Source organism: Dreissena polymorpha, chromosome 1, assembly GCF_020536995.1.
Source record: "Dreissena polymorpha isolate Duluth1 chromosome 1, UMN_Dpol_1.0, whole genome shotgun sequence".
Taxonomy (NCBI): Eukaryota; Metazoa; Mollusca; class Bivalvia; order Myida; family Dreissenidae; genus Dreissena; species Dreissena polymorpha.
Genome location: NC_068355.1, coordinates 187,738,553 through 187,756,950, shown reverse-complemented (window position 1 = coordinate 187,756,950; position 18,398 = coordinate 187,738,553). Strand labels below are relative to the sequence as shown.

General features: G+C 38.8%; 3 protein-coding genes across 4 annotated transcripts; 1 reads left to right on the top strand and 2 right to left on the bottom strand.

Annotated features, from left to right (window-relative positions):
* Nucleotides 1-1,130: 1,130 nt before the first annotated feature.
* LOC127867760 (uncharacterized) lies at nt 1,131-9,433 on the bottom strand. Of its 2 annotated transcripts, XM_052409140.1 has the most exons (7): nt 9,225-9,433; nt 8,130-8,286; nt 7,206-7,377; nt 2,940-3,097; nt 2,224-2,392; nt 1,885-2,003; nt 1,131-1,302 (listed from the first exon to the last, which is right to left on the bottom strand). In XM_052409140.1, the coding sequence occupies exons 2-7, from the start codon at nt 8,181-8,183 to the stop codon at nt 1,165-1,167; spliced, it is 810 nt and encodes a 269-aa protein (XP_052265100.1). In that variant the 5' UTR covers nt 8,184-8,286; nt 9,225-9,433; the 3' UTR covers nt 1,131-1,164. The 2 variants fall into 2 exon arrangements, with proteins under 2 accessions (XP_052265100.1, XP_052265109.1); XM_052409149.1 differs by lacking the exons at nt 7,206-7,377; nt 8,130-8,286; nt 9,225-9,433 and adding an exon at nt 3,970-5,010.
* Nucleotides 9,434-10,453: 1,020 nt separating this feature from the next.
* LOC127865112 (NACHT and WD repeat domain-containing protein 2-like) lies at nt 10,454-11,557 on the bottom strand. Its single transcript, XM_052405021.1, has 3 exons — nt 11,429-11,557; nt 10,909-11,068; nt 10,454-10,605 (listed from the first exon to the last, which is right to left on the bottom strand). Exons 1-3 carry the CDS (start codon nt 11,555-11,557, stop codon nt 10,562-10,564), a joined length of 333 nt encoding a protein of 110 aa, XP_052260981.1. The 3' UTR covers nt 10,454-10,561.
* Nucleotides 11,558-13,116: 1,559 nt separating this feature from the next.
* LOC127867755 (prostatic spermine-binding protein-like) lies at nt 13,117-17,259 on the top strand. Its single transcript, XM_052409129.1, has 3 exons — nt 13,117-13,398; nt 13,686-14,938; nt 16,808-17,259. The coding sequence occupies exon 2, from the start codon at nt 13,906-13,908 to the stop codon at nt 14,575-14,577; it is 672 nt and encodes a 223-aa protein (XP_052265089.1). The 5' UTR covers nt 13,117-13,398; nt 13,686-13,905; the 3' UTR covers nt 14,578-14,938; nt 16,808-17,259.
* Nucleotides 17,260-18,398: the final 1,139 nt, after the last annotated feature.

The following is an 18,398-nucleotide window of genomic DNA, read 5'->3' as shown; positions in this document are numbered from 1 at the left end:
CAGATTAGCCTGTGCAGTCCACTAATCAGGGGCGACACTGTCCGCTTTCAGACCTAGTTAAGTCATATGGTTCAGATTTTGCATTGATTTCAACCGATTCCTATTTCGGATTCAACGTTGAATGAAAGACATGTTGTTGTTGTTTTTTTCAAACCTTTATGTTACATTTAATCGTAACTGTTTTACACATGTATTTAGTATTTATTCAGATGAGACCATCTCAAGGTGAATAAAGAATGCTTAACTGCTTCTTGTTAATTGCTTTTGCTCAATAAACATTTGAAAAAAAAATGCGTGCCAATTTCGTTGTAGCAGATATCAATCTTGAGAGTAGCGACTGCTTGATTACTTCTGGACATTCGCTTTTTGATCTATATGCAATTCGTATTTGTGCTCAAAAAGTGAATGTTGCTGACAACCGCTTTGAAATATTTACATTTATACCGTTTGAAATACAGACATGTCGAGAACAACCTTTTATGAAATTAATATAAATTTAAATAACCAGTTATGAATTTAAATGACATGTTCATGATGCAATATTCTGAACGATATTAAACCATGTGCATCGGGAGTTAGAAAAGGATATGAGTATAAACAATATATACATATATTTATACCATATATTTATACATGTACTCACATTTGTGTAAATAAGACCTTGTAAAACATTGATCTGTCAATACCAAAGAAATCGAAATTAAAAACATCGACCGGTAATTTAAGTTCTTTCAATCGGGAAACTAACAAAGCTAACAATGAGAAACAATCCTTAATGCATGCTTTTAAAGTATACTCCCAGATAACCATGTGCAGTTACCGCTTTTATGGAATGTTTCGTTTAAAGGAAGTCTCCTATAAACGAAAATCTATTCTATGAGGAAAGTGTCGTCCCTGATAAATCTGTGTGGGCTGTACAGGCTAATCCGGGACGACATTTTAAGCACATGCATTATGCCCCGTATTCACAAAACGCGGCTTATATATTAAGTTATAAAGGCAATCAACTAAGCGACAACGGTGCTTACATGTGTTCACATAAAATTAATATTTGTTTGAATAGAACTGAATTTCTTCAACATATTAACATGACGAAAGAGACTCATTGGTGAACAACATCCGTTCAAACTTAATAGTCGATTGGTCGATAACACTTTCGCAGTCTTATAACATATGGAGCGAACACCATAAACTGAACGTACTGTTTGAGATCTCATACATGCGAGAGTGAGTGACAGGTTCCATCAACACAACAGGTCCACAAACTACCGTCACTGCAGCGAGCGTTCCCGGATCGTTCACCTGTAAAACAACGATATGAGCCTCGCTCTGTGAAAGCAGGGCTTAAGGCATGTAGGTAAAGTGTCGTCCCAGATTAGCCTGTGCAGTTCGCAGAGACGACACTTTCCGCCTTGACTTGATTTTCGCTAAGAATAGACCTCTTTTAACGAAAAATTCCGTAAAAGCGAAAAGTGTCGTCCCTGATAAGTCTGTGCGGACTGCACAGGCTAATCTAAAATAACTCTTTACGCACATGCATTAAGCCCATTTTTCGCAGAACGGGGTTTATTTTCATTGATCACCGTTTTCAACAGTATACAAGTCATATCGTGGCGGCCAGCTAACATACACTTTTAATTGGCTAGCTGATGTCCAATTACTTAGTACACATGCTTTTATCAGATCTGTTAACTGGCCTACTTGAATCAGAGGTATGGGGAGAATGGTCGTATATATATGAACACATCACTTGCGAATGTAAATGCTCGTCAAAACATTAAAAAACAAACTGCAATACAGTTTCGAGATGTTCACTGCTTGCTACTACACTTGTACAGTACAGGTGGAATATGACATAATGTTGAGAAAGGTATACAAACTGACCACAACTTGGTAGATCTCCTTCTTGTGCCCAGTTTTTATTATGGCGTCAATGCAGCCGTTTGTGATGTTGTACAGTTTCACGTTCTTGCCAAAACATGACGTCACGAGGAGTTCTACAACTGAAGAATGACGTCATAGACAAAGATAAAGTGGACGGAACGGTTTCTAACACGTTCTGACCCAAATCGTTCAGTTAGCAAAATCTTTATATCATGAATTTGATTTCTTAGTGACGCGGAATAGTAATGACACACCATGACCGGAATATTTAATAACTATGTTGTGAATACTGCCACCTCCACACATGAATTGTAAAATGTAAATAAGAATTGTACGTACGCTTCCGTTTGGTCAACATACACACTCGTGTATCGACTACTCTACCCGGAAACACGATGCTGACGTCCATCTTTTCAAGGTCAAACAAGTAAAACTTATCGTAAATTTCCATGACCACTGATCTGTTGTCTGCTTCGTAAAACCTCGTGTTTGCATTGCAGGCCTCCTTCTGTTGAGTATAACGTTTGCAATTATCACGCACGATATTTTGTTATTTTTGAAAAGTTTACTTTATTGGACTGTTTTGTAATCAAATTAAGCATGAACGTATCTTAAGTATCGAATAATTTTCAGGGGGAATGCAACATTTTACAAAAATATGGACGTTTTAAGTGTAGAAAGAATAATTACATAAAAGAAACTCAATAAAAAAATATTTGAAAACAAAACAGTAATTAATGGATTATTTATATGAGACGCGTTCTGGAAAAGACTGGGCTTAACGCATTGTGTAGGGTGTGCAGTCCGCAGAGGCTAATCAGGGACGACAGTTTCCACACTGAAATTTCGTAAAAATGAGACTTCATTTTAAGGAAAAAAATCAACAAACGTAGAAAGTGTCGTTCCTGATTAGCTTGTGCGGACTGCACAGGCTAATCTGGGACGACAATTTACGCACGTGCATGAACCCTACTTTTCACAGAACGGGGCTCATATAGACGTCATCATTATATGTTGTCGAAACTCATCGAAGCAAATGGGAACAATACACATACAATTAGCAAAGAGCGAAATAAAACCCGTCGTCTAACAAGTTCTCGGATGGTGCGGTATTCCAGTCTGCCGACATCATACACGCCGACTATGTTCGGCGAGTCCTCTCCCGCACTGCCGGTCACGAACAACTCATCCTGGTGGCCCAGTGGAACACGTCCTGTGGAGACAGACTTTATTAAGGCTACCGGCAATTAAAGAATAATTGTTGGTGTTCTGAATGATATTGCGGTGTATTTTTACTTGATAGCGAAACCATTAATATTTTCTAAAAACAATAATGTGTAACATTAAACATTTAACTAATATAATTGTTATGGTGGTCCGCCGGAAAACACTTTCTGTGCAGACAGACTTTATTGAGGCTAATTAAAGAATAATTGTTAGTTTTCTTAATACTATTGCGGTGTATTTTTACTTCATAGCGAGGCCATTGAAATGTTTTTTTTTCTCTGCGCACACAGTCCCCGTTGTTGTTTTATTGAATAATATGTGTAACCTTTAACTAATATAATTGTTCAGTTATATAAAAAGCAAATACGTTTCTCTGAAATATTTCTTTACAACAAAAATAAATATAAATAACCTGTATGTTATTAAAGTCGCGAATCAAGAGGACTAAAAACATGCGCTAAAAATAACAACTTGAACTTAATAAAATATAATAAATGACGTCAAAATTGAAACGAAACCGGAAACGAAACAGCCACAAAAATAAGTAAAATATAATTATATATGAGCCGCACTCTGCGAGAATGGAGTTTAATGCATGTGCGAAAAGTGTCGTCACAGATCGGTTTGTAAATCTGCACAGGCTAATTACGGACGACACTTTTCGCTTGAATAGAAATCTTCGTTTAAAGGAAGTCTCTTCTAGAGTAAAATCCAGTCTAAACGACAAGTATCGTTCCTGGATCGCCTGTGCTGACTGCATGACCTAATCTGGGTTGACACGTAACGCAAATGCATTTATCCCCGTTTTACCAGAATATTTTTTATATTTTATATATTTTTTTAATTATCGCTAGTTACTCGATTTGGCCTGCCGATCTGTGGCCCTCTTTTTGTCCCGGGATCGATCCCACACCCTGAAGTTGTTGTCTTTTGCAATCGTTACAACCGTTACCATGTCAACGGTGCGCGCGCCTTTCAGATCATTTGTGTGTTCCAGACGAACTTTCTCTTGTCGCGAAGAGCGGTGCACGATGCCGTGAAAATATGCCACATCTTGTAATCGTAATCGATGATACAGGCCGAACCATGAATAGTTGAATAAATAACATTTTTGTTCTTAACCAAAGTCCTATTATTTATTCATATATTTATTTATGTATGTATGTATTTTTGTATTATTTTGTATTTATCTATTTAATAAATGTTATTTGTTTATTTTTCAACGAAGAACTGAAATATATTACGTAACTTGTGTTTGGTAAGCCTTCTGAATCGTTACTGCATGTAAAGAGTTTACATGGATAAAGATTAATGTAAAACCCCGAACAAAGGAAGAATTACTTGCAGTGTGGCAGTGTTATGAACTTCGAGGGATCCGTAGCTTATATAGTAGATAAATCTGCCGTCGACAGAGAAGTTTATACTGCGGATGCAGAGACTATCGTCGGCTAAAAGAAAGTTAAACAAATGAGCCTCGCTCTGGGAAAACTGGCTTTATGACTGTGCGTTAAGTATCGTCCTTATTCGGTTGTGAAGTCCGGACACGCTAATCAGGGACGACACTTCCGCCTTAATTGGATTTTCTTTTAAAGAAAAATACCATAAAGCGGAATGTTTCGTCCCTAGTTAGTCTGTTCAGACTGCACAGGCTTATCTGGGACCACACTTTACGTACTAGCAAGAAGCCCCGGTTTACCGATAGCGAGTCTCTAATACATTCTTTATCGTAGTAAATACTTGTATACATATATAGTATGTGCGGACTGCACATGCTTATCTGGGACCACACTTTACGTACTAGCAAGAAGCCCCGGTTTCCCAATAGCGAGTCTCTAATACATTCAATATCTAAGTCAATACTTGTATACATATACAGTCTGTGCGGACTGCACACGCTTATCTGGGACCACACTTTACGCTGTTACCAAAATCGCCGTTGAGTAGCGGTATGTCCATACATTGTTTACCTGCAAACAGGAATGCGATAATGAAGGTTATATAATCTTTTTTATTAAAACCATATAACATCGGATACTTTTGGCAGTTGAATCGATTCCATTTCATAGCAAGACCAACGTATTAATGTCTTTTGAGATGATTCTAAGAGCGCACCCCGAGTGGGGATTTAATAAGTGATAGCCCGGTCGCAAACGAACAAAGTATCGACTGCATCATTGCAACCGTATAAGAGTTGAATGCAACTGCAGCGTGCAAACTACCAATTCTTTGCAATGACCGGTAATCGTGGTATGTTTGTATGTTTTAGTTGGGGTTTTTGTTATAAAAAAAGTAAATAATAATAATAATTTCATGCCTGTTAAGTTTTATGGAGTTTAATTGCTACTTTTAAATGTGGAAGATACATTTTAAATATGTATTTTACATTTTAAGTATACATTTTCTTTGAGAGGTGAAATGACGTTGTGTTTATGAATTTACAGCGAATCAGAACTGATTGTTGATAAAATTATCCGACATTCGTTGTTATTTTATTTCATATCATGTATTCGTACCACCAAAACCGTTGAATAACAATAGGGTGTTTGAAAAGAAACTCGTGACAGGTTCTATCCTAGTATATAGAGAAAGTCATTTTCGGCTTGGCCTAATTATTGTGTTGATGTTCTGTTTGTTTGTTAAAATATGTTGTTGGTTTATGATAAGAACACATATTAATATTTCAAAGACTAGCAAAATACAAATTAACATGCATACATACACAATCAAAAATATATATATCAATATAGAGTTTTTTATTGGTAATGCTCACCTGTTTGCAGACCTTTTACTTTTATTACGTTGCCAAATTTCATGGCGATCCACTCATCACCATGACAAAACGCGATCTTTCTAGACTGACCTTTACCCGTCACATTGGGTAGCGACCGTGGGGGTCGACCTTGATGTTCAAGATTTTGATCTCCTTCAACGACCCGCAGACTAAAGAAGGTCAAGCCGTAATAATCTCGCTATATGAGACCATCTTGTTAAGCGTTTCACGTTTGTTTACAGTTTAGAGCCAATTTATTTTGGTTTCGTTTCTGTAGAAAACTGTGAATTATTTCATTTTTCATCACACCATTAAACGGTAAATACGGACCTCTCTCGTGCAATATTTGTTTCATCGTAATGGAAATATGTGTGTATTTCAGAGTTTATTTACAGGTCCTACTGGCCTCTTCACGAGGTTATAGTAGCCCGACCTGCCCCTGTGACCTTTCAGGGGAGAAAGATTAATTTAGAGCCAAAGTAGGTCAAATTTACACCGGTTTCCCGGGTATTCGCCGAAGAAATAATTTAGATCCAAATAGACCAGTGCACGGTGGCCAATGAGACCTTAATGTGCACTGGTAGTTAGACAATCTCAAAAGACAAATTCATGTCTGAACGCAGCACCGCTGCAGCACACAGCTCCGCCTTTATGGCCCACTTGTTGTCATCAGCTGTCGTCTTCATCCCCGAGACGGTTTCCCCAGCGCGTTGAGCGCACTAGGTACCGCCGCCCCGGGGTCCCTCTTTAAAGCCACCCCCTCGATGTTCTTGGGTTCCCCCCTGGCGCAGAAGCGCAGGACCCAGGTCCGTCCCGTATGTCCCGCACACTGGTGGTCTTGCTGTCCCGCCGTCCCCGGCCCTCTTCAGACGGGACCTCTGGCACGTCCGGGCCGGCGAACTCTCGACGATAAACAGCGGGTGACAAGTCCGCTGCATCTTGGAGAAGACAGCAATCCCAGCAGTGTAGAAGACGTCCGGCTCGAGGGTGACGGACTCTGCTGGATTAGCAGTGCCACCCGCAGAAGTTCCCCTCTATAAGGAAATATGTACAGGTGAGAAAATCTTCTGCGGGCGACTCTCGCCTCTGTCGCGACGCGCACGCTCCAGCAGCTGACCGAGCATGGAAATATGTGGCCTCGATTACGCTTATATATGTTGATAAAGAAAGTTCAAAACTGTAATAAAATACCCACTCTTACAATTTATACATGTCGAAAATTGTGAAACTAAAAACGTTAATTCAGTTTCGTAACCCCCCCCCCCCCCCCCCCACACACAAAAAGCAACTCTTTTATAAAGTTATGCCATAACGTATAATGCACCTGTGATTACGTAAGTTCCACATGACGTAATCGTCATCATGTCAATTTCGGACGCGTGCACGTGGATGCCGTGTAGCAGTTGACCCCCGGGACGCTCCAGGATGTTGACATCGGGCTCGAACCACACTTTCGAGCTATATTCACGTAAGCGCTGCTTGAACTCGGCTGTTGTCTGAAACGAAACACTGCATAGAGCCGCGTCATGCGAATATTGGTCGTATGCCGATTGCGCACTCTGGTCAGGAGTTACTTTGTCCTCTTTAAAGTCACGCGATATTTCGTGATGTCAATAGTAGACATGGTAGCTCCTGATCCGACTGAATGAATGCGCAGGCTGGCCTGGGGCTTCGCTGACCACATACGGCAAAAGAACAGTGTTCGCATGAAGCGGCTCAATTCATACAGAACTTTTAAGAAAACATTTCTCGGTTATTTTCCTTGTTAAAAGTCTGTATACATATAACGTATTATAACATCAAACAGCATATTTTGATTATTTTTGGTGAAAAAGAGTGTTCCACTAGTATGCGCGGGGTTTCTTAAGTAGTAACGGTATTTGAATAGCAGATCTCTTATTCAATGATCTATTATTCAAGTGCTACCGGAGATTTACAAAAATGATTTTGTATTCTTGTTTTACCTTAATGTATGTTAATAAATATGCGTCTTGTTCTGGGAAAACTGGGCTTAACGCATGTAAATAAACTGTCGTCCCAGATAAGCCAGAACAGTCAGAAACTTTCCGCTTATATGGAATTTTTCGTTAAAAAGAAGTCTCTTCTAAACGCAAATCCAGTTTCGGCGAAAAGTGTCGTCCCTGATTAGAATGTGTGGACTGCACAGGGTTATCTGGGACAACACTTTGCGCAGATGCATTAAGACCAGTTTTCTTGAAATGAGGCTCATATCAGTCCTATTTCAAACCTCGTTGTCCTCCAGGCGCCCTAGTAGCTGAGGCATGAACTGAACCGGATCCATCTGCAGCCCCTTCCGGGAGAGCAGAAGCGCCTCCAGAATGCACTTGATCAGGGGTTTCCCCGGGAATGCCGCTTTGCCCGCCGTGAAGTCGTCTAAAAGCGCCCTGGGAGAGCCGAGAGAAACATGCGTGAATTACATACTTTTAAGACGCGTTTGGCTTATGTTCCAGTGTTAATACAAGAGACAGTGTTTGTGTTTATTTTGACAGTAAAACCATGTACTATCTTCTATCTTCATATGTTTTTTAACGAAAAGCTAAAAGTGTTACCAAGCAAAGTTAACTTACTTAATGTTCACATCAAAAACTCAAACAATCTAAATTAAAGTGAGACTGCACGATTTTTTTATGTGTTAAATTGATAAAAAAATATGTTAGAATAACACGAAATAGGCAAGAAAAAGTATACTTTGAAGACGAATTTCATAAAATGCAGCATCGACAAATTAGCGCCCCGAGCCGATTGTGACGAAGATATTTCGTACATATTTTCCTACAATAACCGAAGCATTCGTCTTTTTATTAGGGTCGGAGTTAGTTTTCCTGTGTCGTATGAATAGATATCGTTGCAGGAAATTAAAATGATCCGTAAAACAAAATTGTGTCTTTGTGTCGTATGAACGAATCTGCACTAAAACTTAATTTAGATTCACATCGTACATGCCTGATATACATGCTGGCGAATTCGACTCCCGGGATTCGACGGTACAGACATTTTCGATTTCAGAATTAAATATCTGGCTTATTTCGCATTGTTCTTCTTAACTTTTACTTTAATTTCTATTGAGATATATGTATAATAAGTTTTTTTACACATTTGATGTAAATTAATAAATATTTGACAAAATCGTGCAGTCTCACTTTAACGTGTATTTAAACAGGTAAAAAAAGTCATTTTATCAGTCTACAATTACATCAGGTAACTAAGTCCGCATACAATGACAGTAAACGACAACTAAAACCAAAGGTAGAGGGTTAGGTCGTAACAATTTAAGTGAGTAATTATAACATACGATGTAACCTTTCTTAACCATAACGCTTACTCAACAGGAAGTTAGTATAACTTAGCAACGCAGAAGTGCACGTTGGCGAGACACTCCTTCTTGAGAAGGTCAACGTGACCCGCGTGCAAGCGGTGATAGGGGAGATTGTTGAGAGCCAGATTGTTGTAGTCATCCTCTCCGAAGCGAAAGGGCTGTGACGTCCCATAGCGGTCCTCTTCTATTACCTCCCCTTCAGCGTTCGTATACGGCTTTTTTCTTCCTGGAATAAAACACTTTAAAGCTTATTTTAGCATAATTCTCGGAAAACTGGTCTTTATGCATGTGCGTAAAGTGCCTTTCAGATAAGCCTCTGCAGTCAGCACAGGCTAATCCGGGACAATGTAAGCACATGCATAAAGTCCGGTTTTCCTTAAGCGAGACTTATATAGATACTCACGTGCTAGCACATGAATTTGGTTACATGCATTTTCGGTGAAAATTTCGATATTACAGAGAGTGAATTAGTAAAACCAATGTCAAAAGTCTCTATTTAAAAATGATTTGCGGCAATTCAAAAATAACGAAACGTTTAAAAACTCATGAATACGATAATGTTCCTCAATATACTTCTTTATTGGAGGATCAAAAATTATCAAAGACTCAAATAGCAATACATTATCATTATTATACGCAATGCTACCATTGGCCCAGGTTCCCGCGAAGAAATCAGCTAGGTTGCTATGGAGACGCTTTTCTGCGCATAATCTGCGCAGTAGCGCTCATTCGCAGCTTCCGTAAACTGACGGTGGTACCAGTTCAACACGCGCGCACCGTCTGCACCGTGCTCAACTGCGGTGAAAAAACAGCACATCTGTTAATTATGGTCAATCACAGAGCATTACAAAAATACGCGCAGTGTGTATGTAGTACATGTACTTTTTAAATGCCTTGACTTATTACATGCAGAATGTAGCTAATTAACCACTTCCGCTGATGCTAAAGTCATAAGCAAGTCACTTAAAGAAAGTTGAACAAAGTGTTTCTCAGCTGAAAACAAATCAGAAAGCATCAAGTGGTAGCGAAACTATATGATCACAAGTTCTTAAGGCAGACGTTCAACCGCGTTGCGATAACCGCTTTATCTTAATTTTAATAATATGCGATGTTGATAATGAATTGGAAATCCCAATATAAATCGCCATAGTACATATAACATCATTGTCTTCTCATCAGTTCGACGTTCGTAAAACATTAAATTCAAACGAGAAAATAACAGGAAAGCTCAGTATCGATATATTGGTCGATGTCCGCCCGTATGCACACGAGAAGTAGAGGGGCAGTCTGCGCATGGGCGGTGTCCAGTAGGTGTAGACGTCATTTAATACGTCATCATCGCATCACAACACGTCATCAAGCTCCACCTCGGTGATTTCGTTATTGGCTGAAGTAAAGATCCATTATTGAAGTGGATTTTTGCTAAACGCGACTTCCATTAATGTGCTGGCAAGTAGATAAACAAGTGATCCTCGTTCTGGGAAAGCTGGTCTTAATGCATGTGCGAAAAGTGTCGTCCCAGATGAGCATGTGTGACCCGGACAGGCTTATCAGGGAAGACATTTTCCGCTTTTATTTGGTTAGTATACAATCTCTTCTAGATAAACAAAAATCCGTTTAAGGCCGAATTAAGTGCTTTAAGGCCAGTTTACCCAGAACAAGACTTGAATACAAGTGACTCAACCCCCACCTAAGGTAAAATATCCCAAGGCGCGACACACCAATATCCGGCCGTGCAGTTTCTCCAGACGACTGAACAGGAAGTCGACTGAGGTACGGACTGTCGTCTGCAGTACTGTCCGTGACGGCGGGTCGAACGAGCGCCAAAGCATGGCTTCGTCAAACGACAGCTGATCAGAATTGAACAAAATGTCAGTATAGCGTTATACAAAATAATTTATTGAAAAAAAAACCTAGCTGCGTAATTTCTGGTTTGCATCAAACGTTCAAGTTTCTACTCACTTCAAACTTGTCGACTAATATGATCCTGATTGAAGACCTTTTGGACAGAACGGTTATAACTTAGGATTACCCATGAGATTGATTACTAAAAGAAAATAATGAATTCCCAATTAATTCAATGATGGTTTACTGACTTACAAGTATTTTTGCTTGGCATTTAATGTTAGATTACAAATACAACTGGCACTAATAAACTATTCATCTTTCAAAAAGAATGTTCTTTATCGTGATGATAATGATACACGTACCAGGCCGCTTCGTGGGCTTTGATTTCCCAGCATACTCAGTTGTTGCACCAGACTCTGTAGCAGAGGCAGTACGGAAGAACTCTCCACTGTTGTACCGAGAAACCTGCAGCCCAGAGAAATATGCGTCATGTGATGTGTTAACGTTTCAGGTATTGTGTAGTTTCCAACAAACAAGATAAAGATGAACATAGTTACGGCCAGTTTTAAATAAAGGAAGCGTGGAAAACACCAAGAATTGTTTTAATACAATTCTGGCCTTAAGTCATTTTAGATGATTTAAAGAAGTTTAGATTGAGAAAGAAACACAATCATCATAACGTAAATACTTATGTTTAATTATATCACCACAGAACACAACTATATTAACCCTCACGAAAGAATTTTAGAGTACTGAAATTATTTATTTGTCTTTTTTTAAGTTAAGCATCTCTTAATAATGTATAGGTACATGTCGGTTATTACATATTTTCAACAGCAGATCATTAGCAATTCAAATTTTGAACATATATCTGTTATCAAACATTTTCCTATAGTTCAACTTCAATCGCGCGTTCGGAAATCTGACACCAGTTCTAGCCAGAAAACGGAACTGTATGTATTATAATTAAAGCGCAAACATTCGAAACAGTCGAGCCAACATAGGGTCGAATATCACTAAAACTAGCCGTAGTCTGTATGTATTCTTCCAGTAACTGTCACGCAACTAACCGTAATCTGAATGTATTCTTCGAGTAACTGTCACGCATTTTAAGAACACGGGCTGATAAAGCCTTCCTTTACGCCCATAATGACAGAAAGCCGCGTTGATACGCCGTAACTCAATTGTGTTTAATATGGTAATCATGTAAGCGTCTTACTGCATAATTATCGTTGTTGTTGTTGTTTTTTATCGAGTGCACCGGGACTGTCTCCCATATGGCCATCGCCCCCAGAAAAACGTGTTAGTTGGTTACGGGGGATAGTGCAAGATACAGAAGACACCCCGTTCCAGAGGTGACCCTGGGTCTTTTAGTGCCCGGTGTATAGCACCTAGTACACTGCACCTCGGTTTAACGTCTCATGCGAAAGACGAGTTAGTAGGTCAGGTGCAGCGGGGGATCGAACCAGCGATCTCTGGATTGTGAAGCCAGTGTGTTACCACTAGACCACGGATCCGCAACTTGCATAATTATCAAACATCGAACAGCCCTTTTATATTTTACGTTTTTGGAAACGACGTCTTTTGCAAAATAGTAACACGCGCGAGGTGCAGCGCTGTTTTCGTGCCAATAATAATGACATAATTATTCTTGACGCTGTTATTCACAAATGGGTCGGATGTCATTTGGGCGTCGATTTTGATTCTACTTATTTGTAATGGTATAATGATGATAATACTGTTTTTGTTTTATGAAGTGCTGTAAATGTGAATATTCGTCGTTATTTTTTTAATTAATAGATCTTGATTTTATCAGGCACGTACTTCAGTAAACAATTACTGTCTGTTGTTGACGTATTAATGATTTGGTATTTATTCAATCATCAATATTAAGTAGCAATTCTACCGGTAGTTCTAGAAGCACAAATGTCAAACTAGCCGTAACATGTAGTTTGAGAAGAGAAGTTAATATAGTTCGATAATTCCTTTAGTATTATTATATGAAAAGTCAAATCGTTTAATATCGCAGCTAAATGTCATGTACCTTGGAACCCCGGAAGTTTCCTCGCTCGCGTACCGGGGCTCCGGTCGGTAGGAGGTGGCATGTCGTATCAACAATTCCTTTTCCAATATTCTGGAAACACTTCCGGAAATGAAGAAAACCGCTGCCCGCCGTTGGCTGTAGACAACCGGAAGTGCAGAGTCTGCGATTGTGCAATGCGACCAGAGGCGACGTCATCGAGTCATGCATGCACACCGACGCCTAAGAATTGTCCAAGCAAGTGGTGGATGAACGAAAGTGCCGACACGCATGAGACCAACAAAGGGAATGGTAATCAATATGTTTCAAGATGCAGAAGGGTTTTGCACATGTATTCCGTTTGGATGCGTTTCATATCGTTATTAAAAAGAAGGCGTTAAATATATTTTGTTTAGCCAGTGCTTTATTGAGCATTTTGTTCCATATCTTTATCAATCGTATTTCGCATCATTATTTCAACTAAACGTATTTTAGCTATTTTCAAAAGGATATGTATTATGTATGACGTTCGCATTAAAGACAAAACTTGTGTTAACTAAGAAGATTAAGATCGATATTATTTACTTTACACGAACCAGGTGCACTTCCGATCAGCGGCGACACGTACCGAAAGTGCAAAGACATATGCATGTAGTCGTGCCACGATGGCTACACGCTAAGCACCACAACAGATGAGACTGGCTGTCAGACGTGCGCATGCGTGGATTCAGAGCCGTGTAGAAGTATCACTTGATCTGTGGTAGTGTTGGTGATGATGATGGTGGGGGTGATGTTTTTTTGAGCGGGTTTGTGGAAGTGATGATGCTGATGATGCTGACGAAGAATAGCAGAAGGATGAGCATAGAAATGATTTGTATGATGGTGCCGATTGATTATGATGTAGGTGGTGGTGCTACTGCTTCTGAGGCTGCTTCTTATGATGATGATAAGGTTGATTATAACCGTGTTGCTCATGATGTTGATGATGATTATGATGATATCCATGATGATGTGTCGGTTGATGATGGTAGCGACGGGGATGCTATTGTAATTGATGATTATGATCATGATGTCGGTTCTGATAATGATGATGATGATGATTATTATTATGATGATGATGATAATGATGATAATGATGATGATGATGATGATGATGATGATGATGATGATGATGATGATGATGATGATGATGATGATGATAATGATGATGATAATGATGATGATGATAATGATGATGATGATGATGATGATGATGATGATGATGATGATGATGATGATGATGATGATGATTATGATGATGATGATGATGATGATGATGATGATGATGATGATGATGATGATGATGATGATGATGATGATGATGATGATGATGATGATGATGATGATGATGATGATGATCATGATCATGATGATGATCATGATGATGATCATGATGATGATCATGATGATGATGAGATTGATGATATTGATGATGATGCATTACATGTTTAAGCATTTTCACTTTAGAGAAAAAGTATGGACTCTCCACGAATACCATTCTAGGATCTTCGCAACATTCCGCGTCACAGCAAAATTTGGAACAAACCACAAAAGAACCAACCACTTCAGCATCCGGTATGAGCTCTTCAAGCGGCAACGGGCTCTCATCATCCGGGAGCGGTCATGGCGCAAGTGCTGGAAGAGACTCTTGGGGATCTGGTTCAGGAACCGGAAGCAGTGGCGGGGGTGGTGATCCCTGAAATGCAGCGTCGGTTGGAGACAGTGACGGGAGCGCTTCAGTTGGCGGGATGGACGCATGAGGAGCTATTAACGTCTTCTAGTTGTTTCGGGCCGATGTGTCCGGGAAGCGGAGGTACTGTTATTTCGTTTTTTCATTTAACCTCATCAAAAAAATATGAGGCTCGTTCTTGTAAAACGGAGTTTAATGCATAAATGATGTTAAAAGGAATTCGCGCATGCTAATCAGGGACGACAGTTTCCGCTTTTAAGGAATTAACTGTTTAAAAGAAATGTCTTCTAGACGAAATTACCAGTCTTGGCGGGAAGTGTCGTCCCTGATAAGCCTATGCGGACTGCACATACTAATTTGAGACGTTTATAAAGCATATGTATTAAACCCAATATTCCAAGAACGCGGCTAATATAGTGTTCATCTTTTGGTCGAGGGGTTCCGAGTTGTATCACCGCTTTCATAATTTCCAACCATAGAGAAATGGGTTTAGCATTCAACTAATTCAATAGTGTCTTATTGCGGCAAATTTTAAAATACACTCATACGGTGTTTAAATAAAAAGACAAATAACAAATGACCCCGTTGATGGTATTCTATCAAAAACCTCAATATGCGTAGATGACATTTTGTACTTCATGTTATGGTATAACACATAGAAGACATTTTGTACTTCATGTTATGGTATAACACATAGAAGACATTGTGTAATTCATGTTATGGTAAAACACATAGACAACGCCCTTGTCTCTTTTTCAATATAAGTTTTGACCTGTTTATTTACATGCCCACACGGAATGGGAAACATGATACATTGCACATGTCCTTCCGTCCGACCACCCGTGGTTAACCGATTGAATAACATTAATGTGTAAATGAATGTGAAGAAAGACCTTATGTGTGCGACGACTTTTTGAAGAATAATCTCAATTAGTTTTTTGTAATATGTATATTAAAGCGGGACTGCACGAATTTCATATGTGTTAAATTGTAATAAATTGATACAAAATATGTTACAATAACACAGAATAGTCAAGAAAAAAATTATACATTGAAGACCAATTTCATAAAATGCAGCAAATACAGATTAGCTCCCCGAGCCGATTGTGACGAAGATATTTCGTACATATGTTCCTACAATAACCGAAGCATTCGTCTTTTTTTATAAGGACCGGAGTTAGTGTTTGTGTGTCGTATGAATAGATATCGTTGCCGGAAATTAAAATAATCCGTAAAAATAAATTTAGATTCACATCGTATATGCATGATATGCATGCTGTCGAATTCGACTATAATACAGACATTTTCGATTTCAGAATAAAATATCTGGCTTATTTCGCATTTTTCGACACATGTTCTTCTTAACTTTTATTTTAATTTATATCGAAATCTATGTCTTATGTGTTTTTTACACATTTTATATAAATTCACAAAGATTTGACAAAATCGTGCAGTCCCGCTATAAGAATAAAAAAACACGCACATTTAATGAATACGTACATTATATATGCACTATTTTAAGAAGATATTACGCATCCGCAAATCGACGTTATAAAACCTTGAGTTAATCTCTTAAACTTCTATATTGCATGACCTATGTATGTTTAATTGAACATGTATTTCACTATTATAATGACTTAAACTGTGTCTATGCAGTGGCCTGATGTGGGGAAATTGATGAATTGAGGTCATTTTCGAGCGTGCGATGCCTACGAAGTGAGTTCGGATCATACATTTCGCTTGTATCGTTCGTCCGTCCCGCTTCTTGGCGGAAAATAAATCGAAACGTGATATAGGGGTCCAAATCATACTTCATGCTATGAAAGAAGGAGCTGGATGGAGTTGCATGGAAGAATGACTCTCAATGGATAAATCCGATTTTTTTAATGTCGCCAGGATAATGAAGATGTTTTTTCCATATTTTACAACACATTTTGTTTTAAGATGCCACATGGCGCGTATATACACGAGCACTGCATTTCTTCATTACAGGCGGCATCAACCCGATGTTTCCGGTAGTCAGTGGAAGCGGTAATGGCGGCTGCACGGGCCCGTTCTGTATGGGCGCCGGAAATGGCGGCAGTGGAGGAGCCAGAAGTGGCGGTGGGATGATGGGCGGATCCAGGGGAGTGAGCGGTAAATATTGGCGCTGTTCCTGTTGTTATTGCTGGCCGGACACGAAATTCGCAATAGGTTGTCAAACTGTGACGTCATCGAGCCACGCATTGCAGCTGGGAGAGGCATCACCGGGGAACTAATATACACATGTCCGGTTTGCTCTTCGGATGGAGGGATGTCCTCTGTTTTTTCCGGATCTCCGCCCAACAGCATACCAAAATTACATATACAGTGACAATAACTTAATTGCTGTAAATTGCTGCTTTAATTCAGTATTCGACCAAACGTCCTTGTTTGTAGAAAGTAAATGCAGTCACGGACGCGTAAGGACCTCATACACTTTGAAATACAAATTAACTTATAAATGAACATTGGGACATTGATCCACAAACATCAACTTGATCTCCTTCACAATGCGAGTTTTTGTCGTTTCAGTTGTTGTTAAATATATTCATATTTTTTTGTTATACTGGCACATTTTCCGTTTTATTGTTATAAAAATTTTCACATAAAAAATTGATTCAACACAGTTCAAAAATACCACTCAACGAAAAAAGTAATAAAAAATTGATTCAACACAGTTCAAAAATACGAATCAATGAAAAAGTAATTTAAAAAAATAAAAAACAATAATTATCAAAAGTGTAATGTGTAAAAAGTATAATTTCTGAAAAGTGTAATTTGTATAATGCATGATTTCTGAAACGTATAATCTGTGACTACTACTACTACTACTACTTCTTCTTCTACTACTACTTCTTCTACTACTACTACTACTACTACTACTACTACTACTACTACTACTACTTCTACTACTACTACTACTACTACTTCTACTACTACTACTACTACTACTACTACTACTACTACTACTACTACTACTACTACTTCTACTACCACTACTACTACTACTACTATTTCTACTACTACTACTAATACTACTACTACTACTACTACTACTACTACTTCTACTGCTACTACTACTACTACTACTTCTTCTACTACTACTTCTACTTCTACTACAACTACTACTACTACCACTACTACTGCTACTACTACTACTACTACTACTACTACTACTACTACTACTACTACTACTACTACTACTACAACTAATACTACTACTACTACTGCTTCTTCTGTTGCTGCTGCTGCTGCTGCTACTGCTGCTATTACTACTACTACTTCTACTACTACTACTTCTACTACTACTACTACTACTACTACTACTACTACTACTACTACTACTACTACTACTACTACTACAACTACTACTACTACTACTACTACTACTACTACTACTAATACTACAACTACTACTACTACTACTACTACTACTACTACTACTACTACTACTACTACTACTACTACTACTACTACTACTACTACTACTACTACTACCATCACTATTTTTCAATCTTACAACTGACGCATACTTTACAATTCAGAGATTCATTTTAAGGAA

What these genes read in the sequence shown, in the direction of transcription:
- LOC127865112 (XM_052405021.1), bottom strand. Translation starts at nt 11,557, where the DNA reads ATGACGCATATTTCTCTGGGCTGCAGGTTTCTCGGTACAACAGTGGAG. An exon ending in AAAGCCCACGAAGCGGCCTG is followed by an intron (nt 11,069 to 11,428) that starts GTACGTGTATCA and finishes AATTCTGATCAG; the next exon opens with CTGTCGTTTGACGAAGCCAT. An exon ending in CTTGGGATATTTTACCTTAG is followed by an intron (nt 10,606 to 10,908) that starts GTGGGGGTTGAG and finishes TCTTTACTTCAG; the next exon opens with CCAATAACGAAATCACCGAG.
- LOC127867755 (XM_052409129.1), top strand. Translation starts at nt 13,906, where the DNA reads ATGATGCTGATGATGCTGACGAAGAATAGCAGAAGGATGAGCATAGAA.
- LOC127867760 (XM_052409140.1), bottom strand. Translation starts at nt 8,183, where the DNA reads ATGGATCCGGTTCAGTTCATGCCTCAGCTACTAGGGCGCCTGGAGGAC. An exon ending in TATGTTGACCAAACGGAAGC is followed by an intron (nt 2,004 to 2,223) that starts GTACGTACAATT and finishes GTCATTCTTCAG; the next exon opens with TTGTAGAACTCCTCGTGACG. An exon ending in AGGAGATCTACCAAGTTGTG is followed by an intron (nt 1,303 to 1,884) that starts GTCAGTTTGTAT and finishes GTTGTTTTACAG; the next exon opens with GTGAACGATCCGGGAACGCT.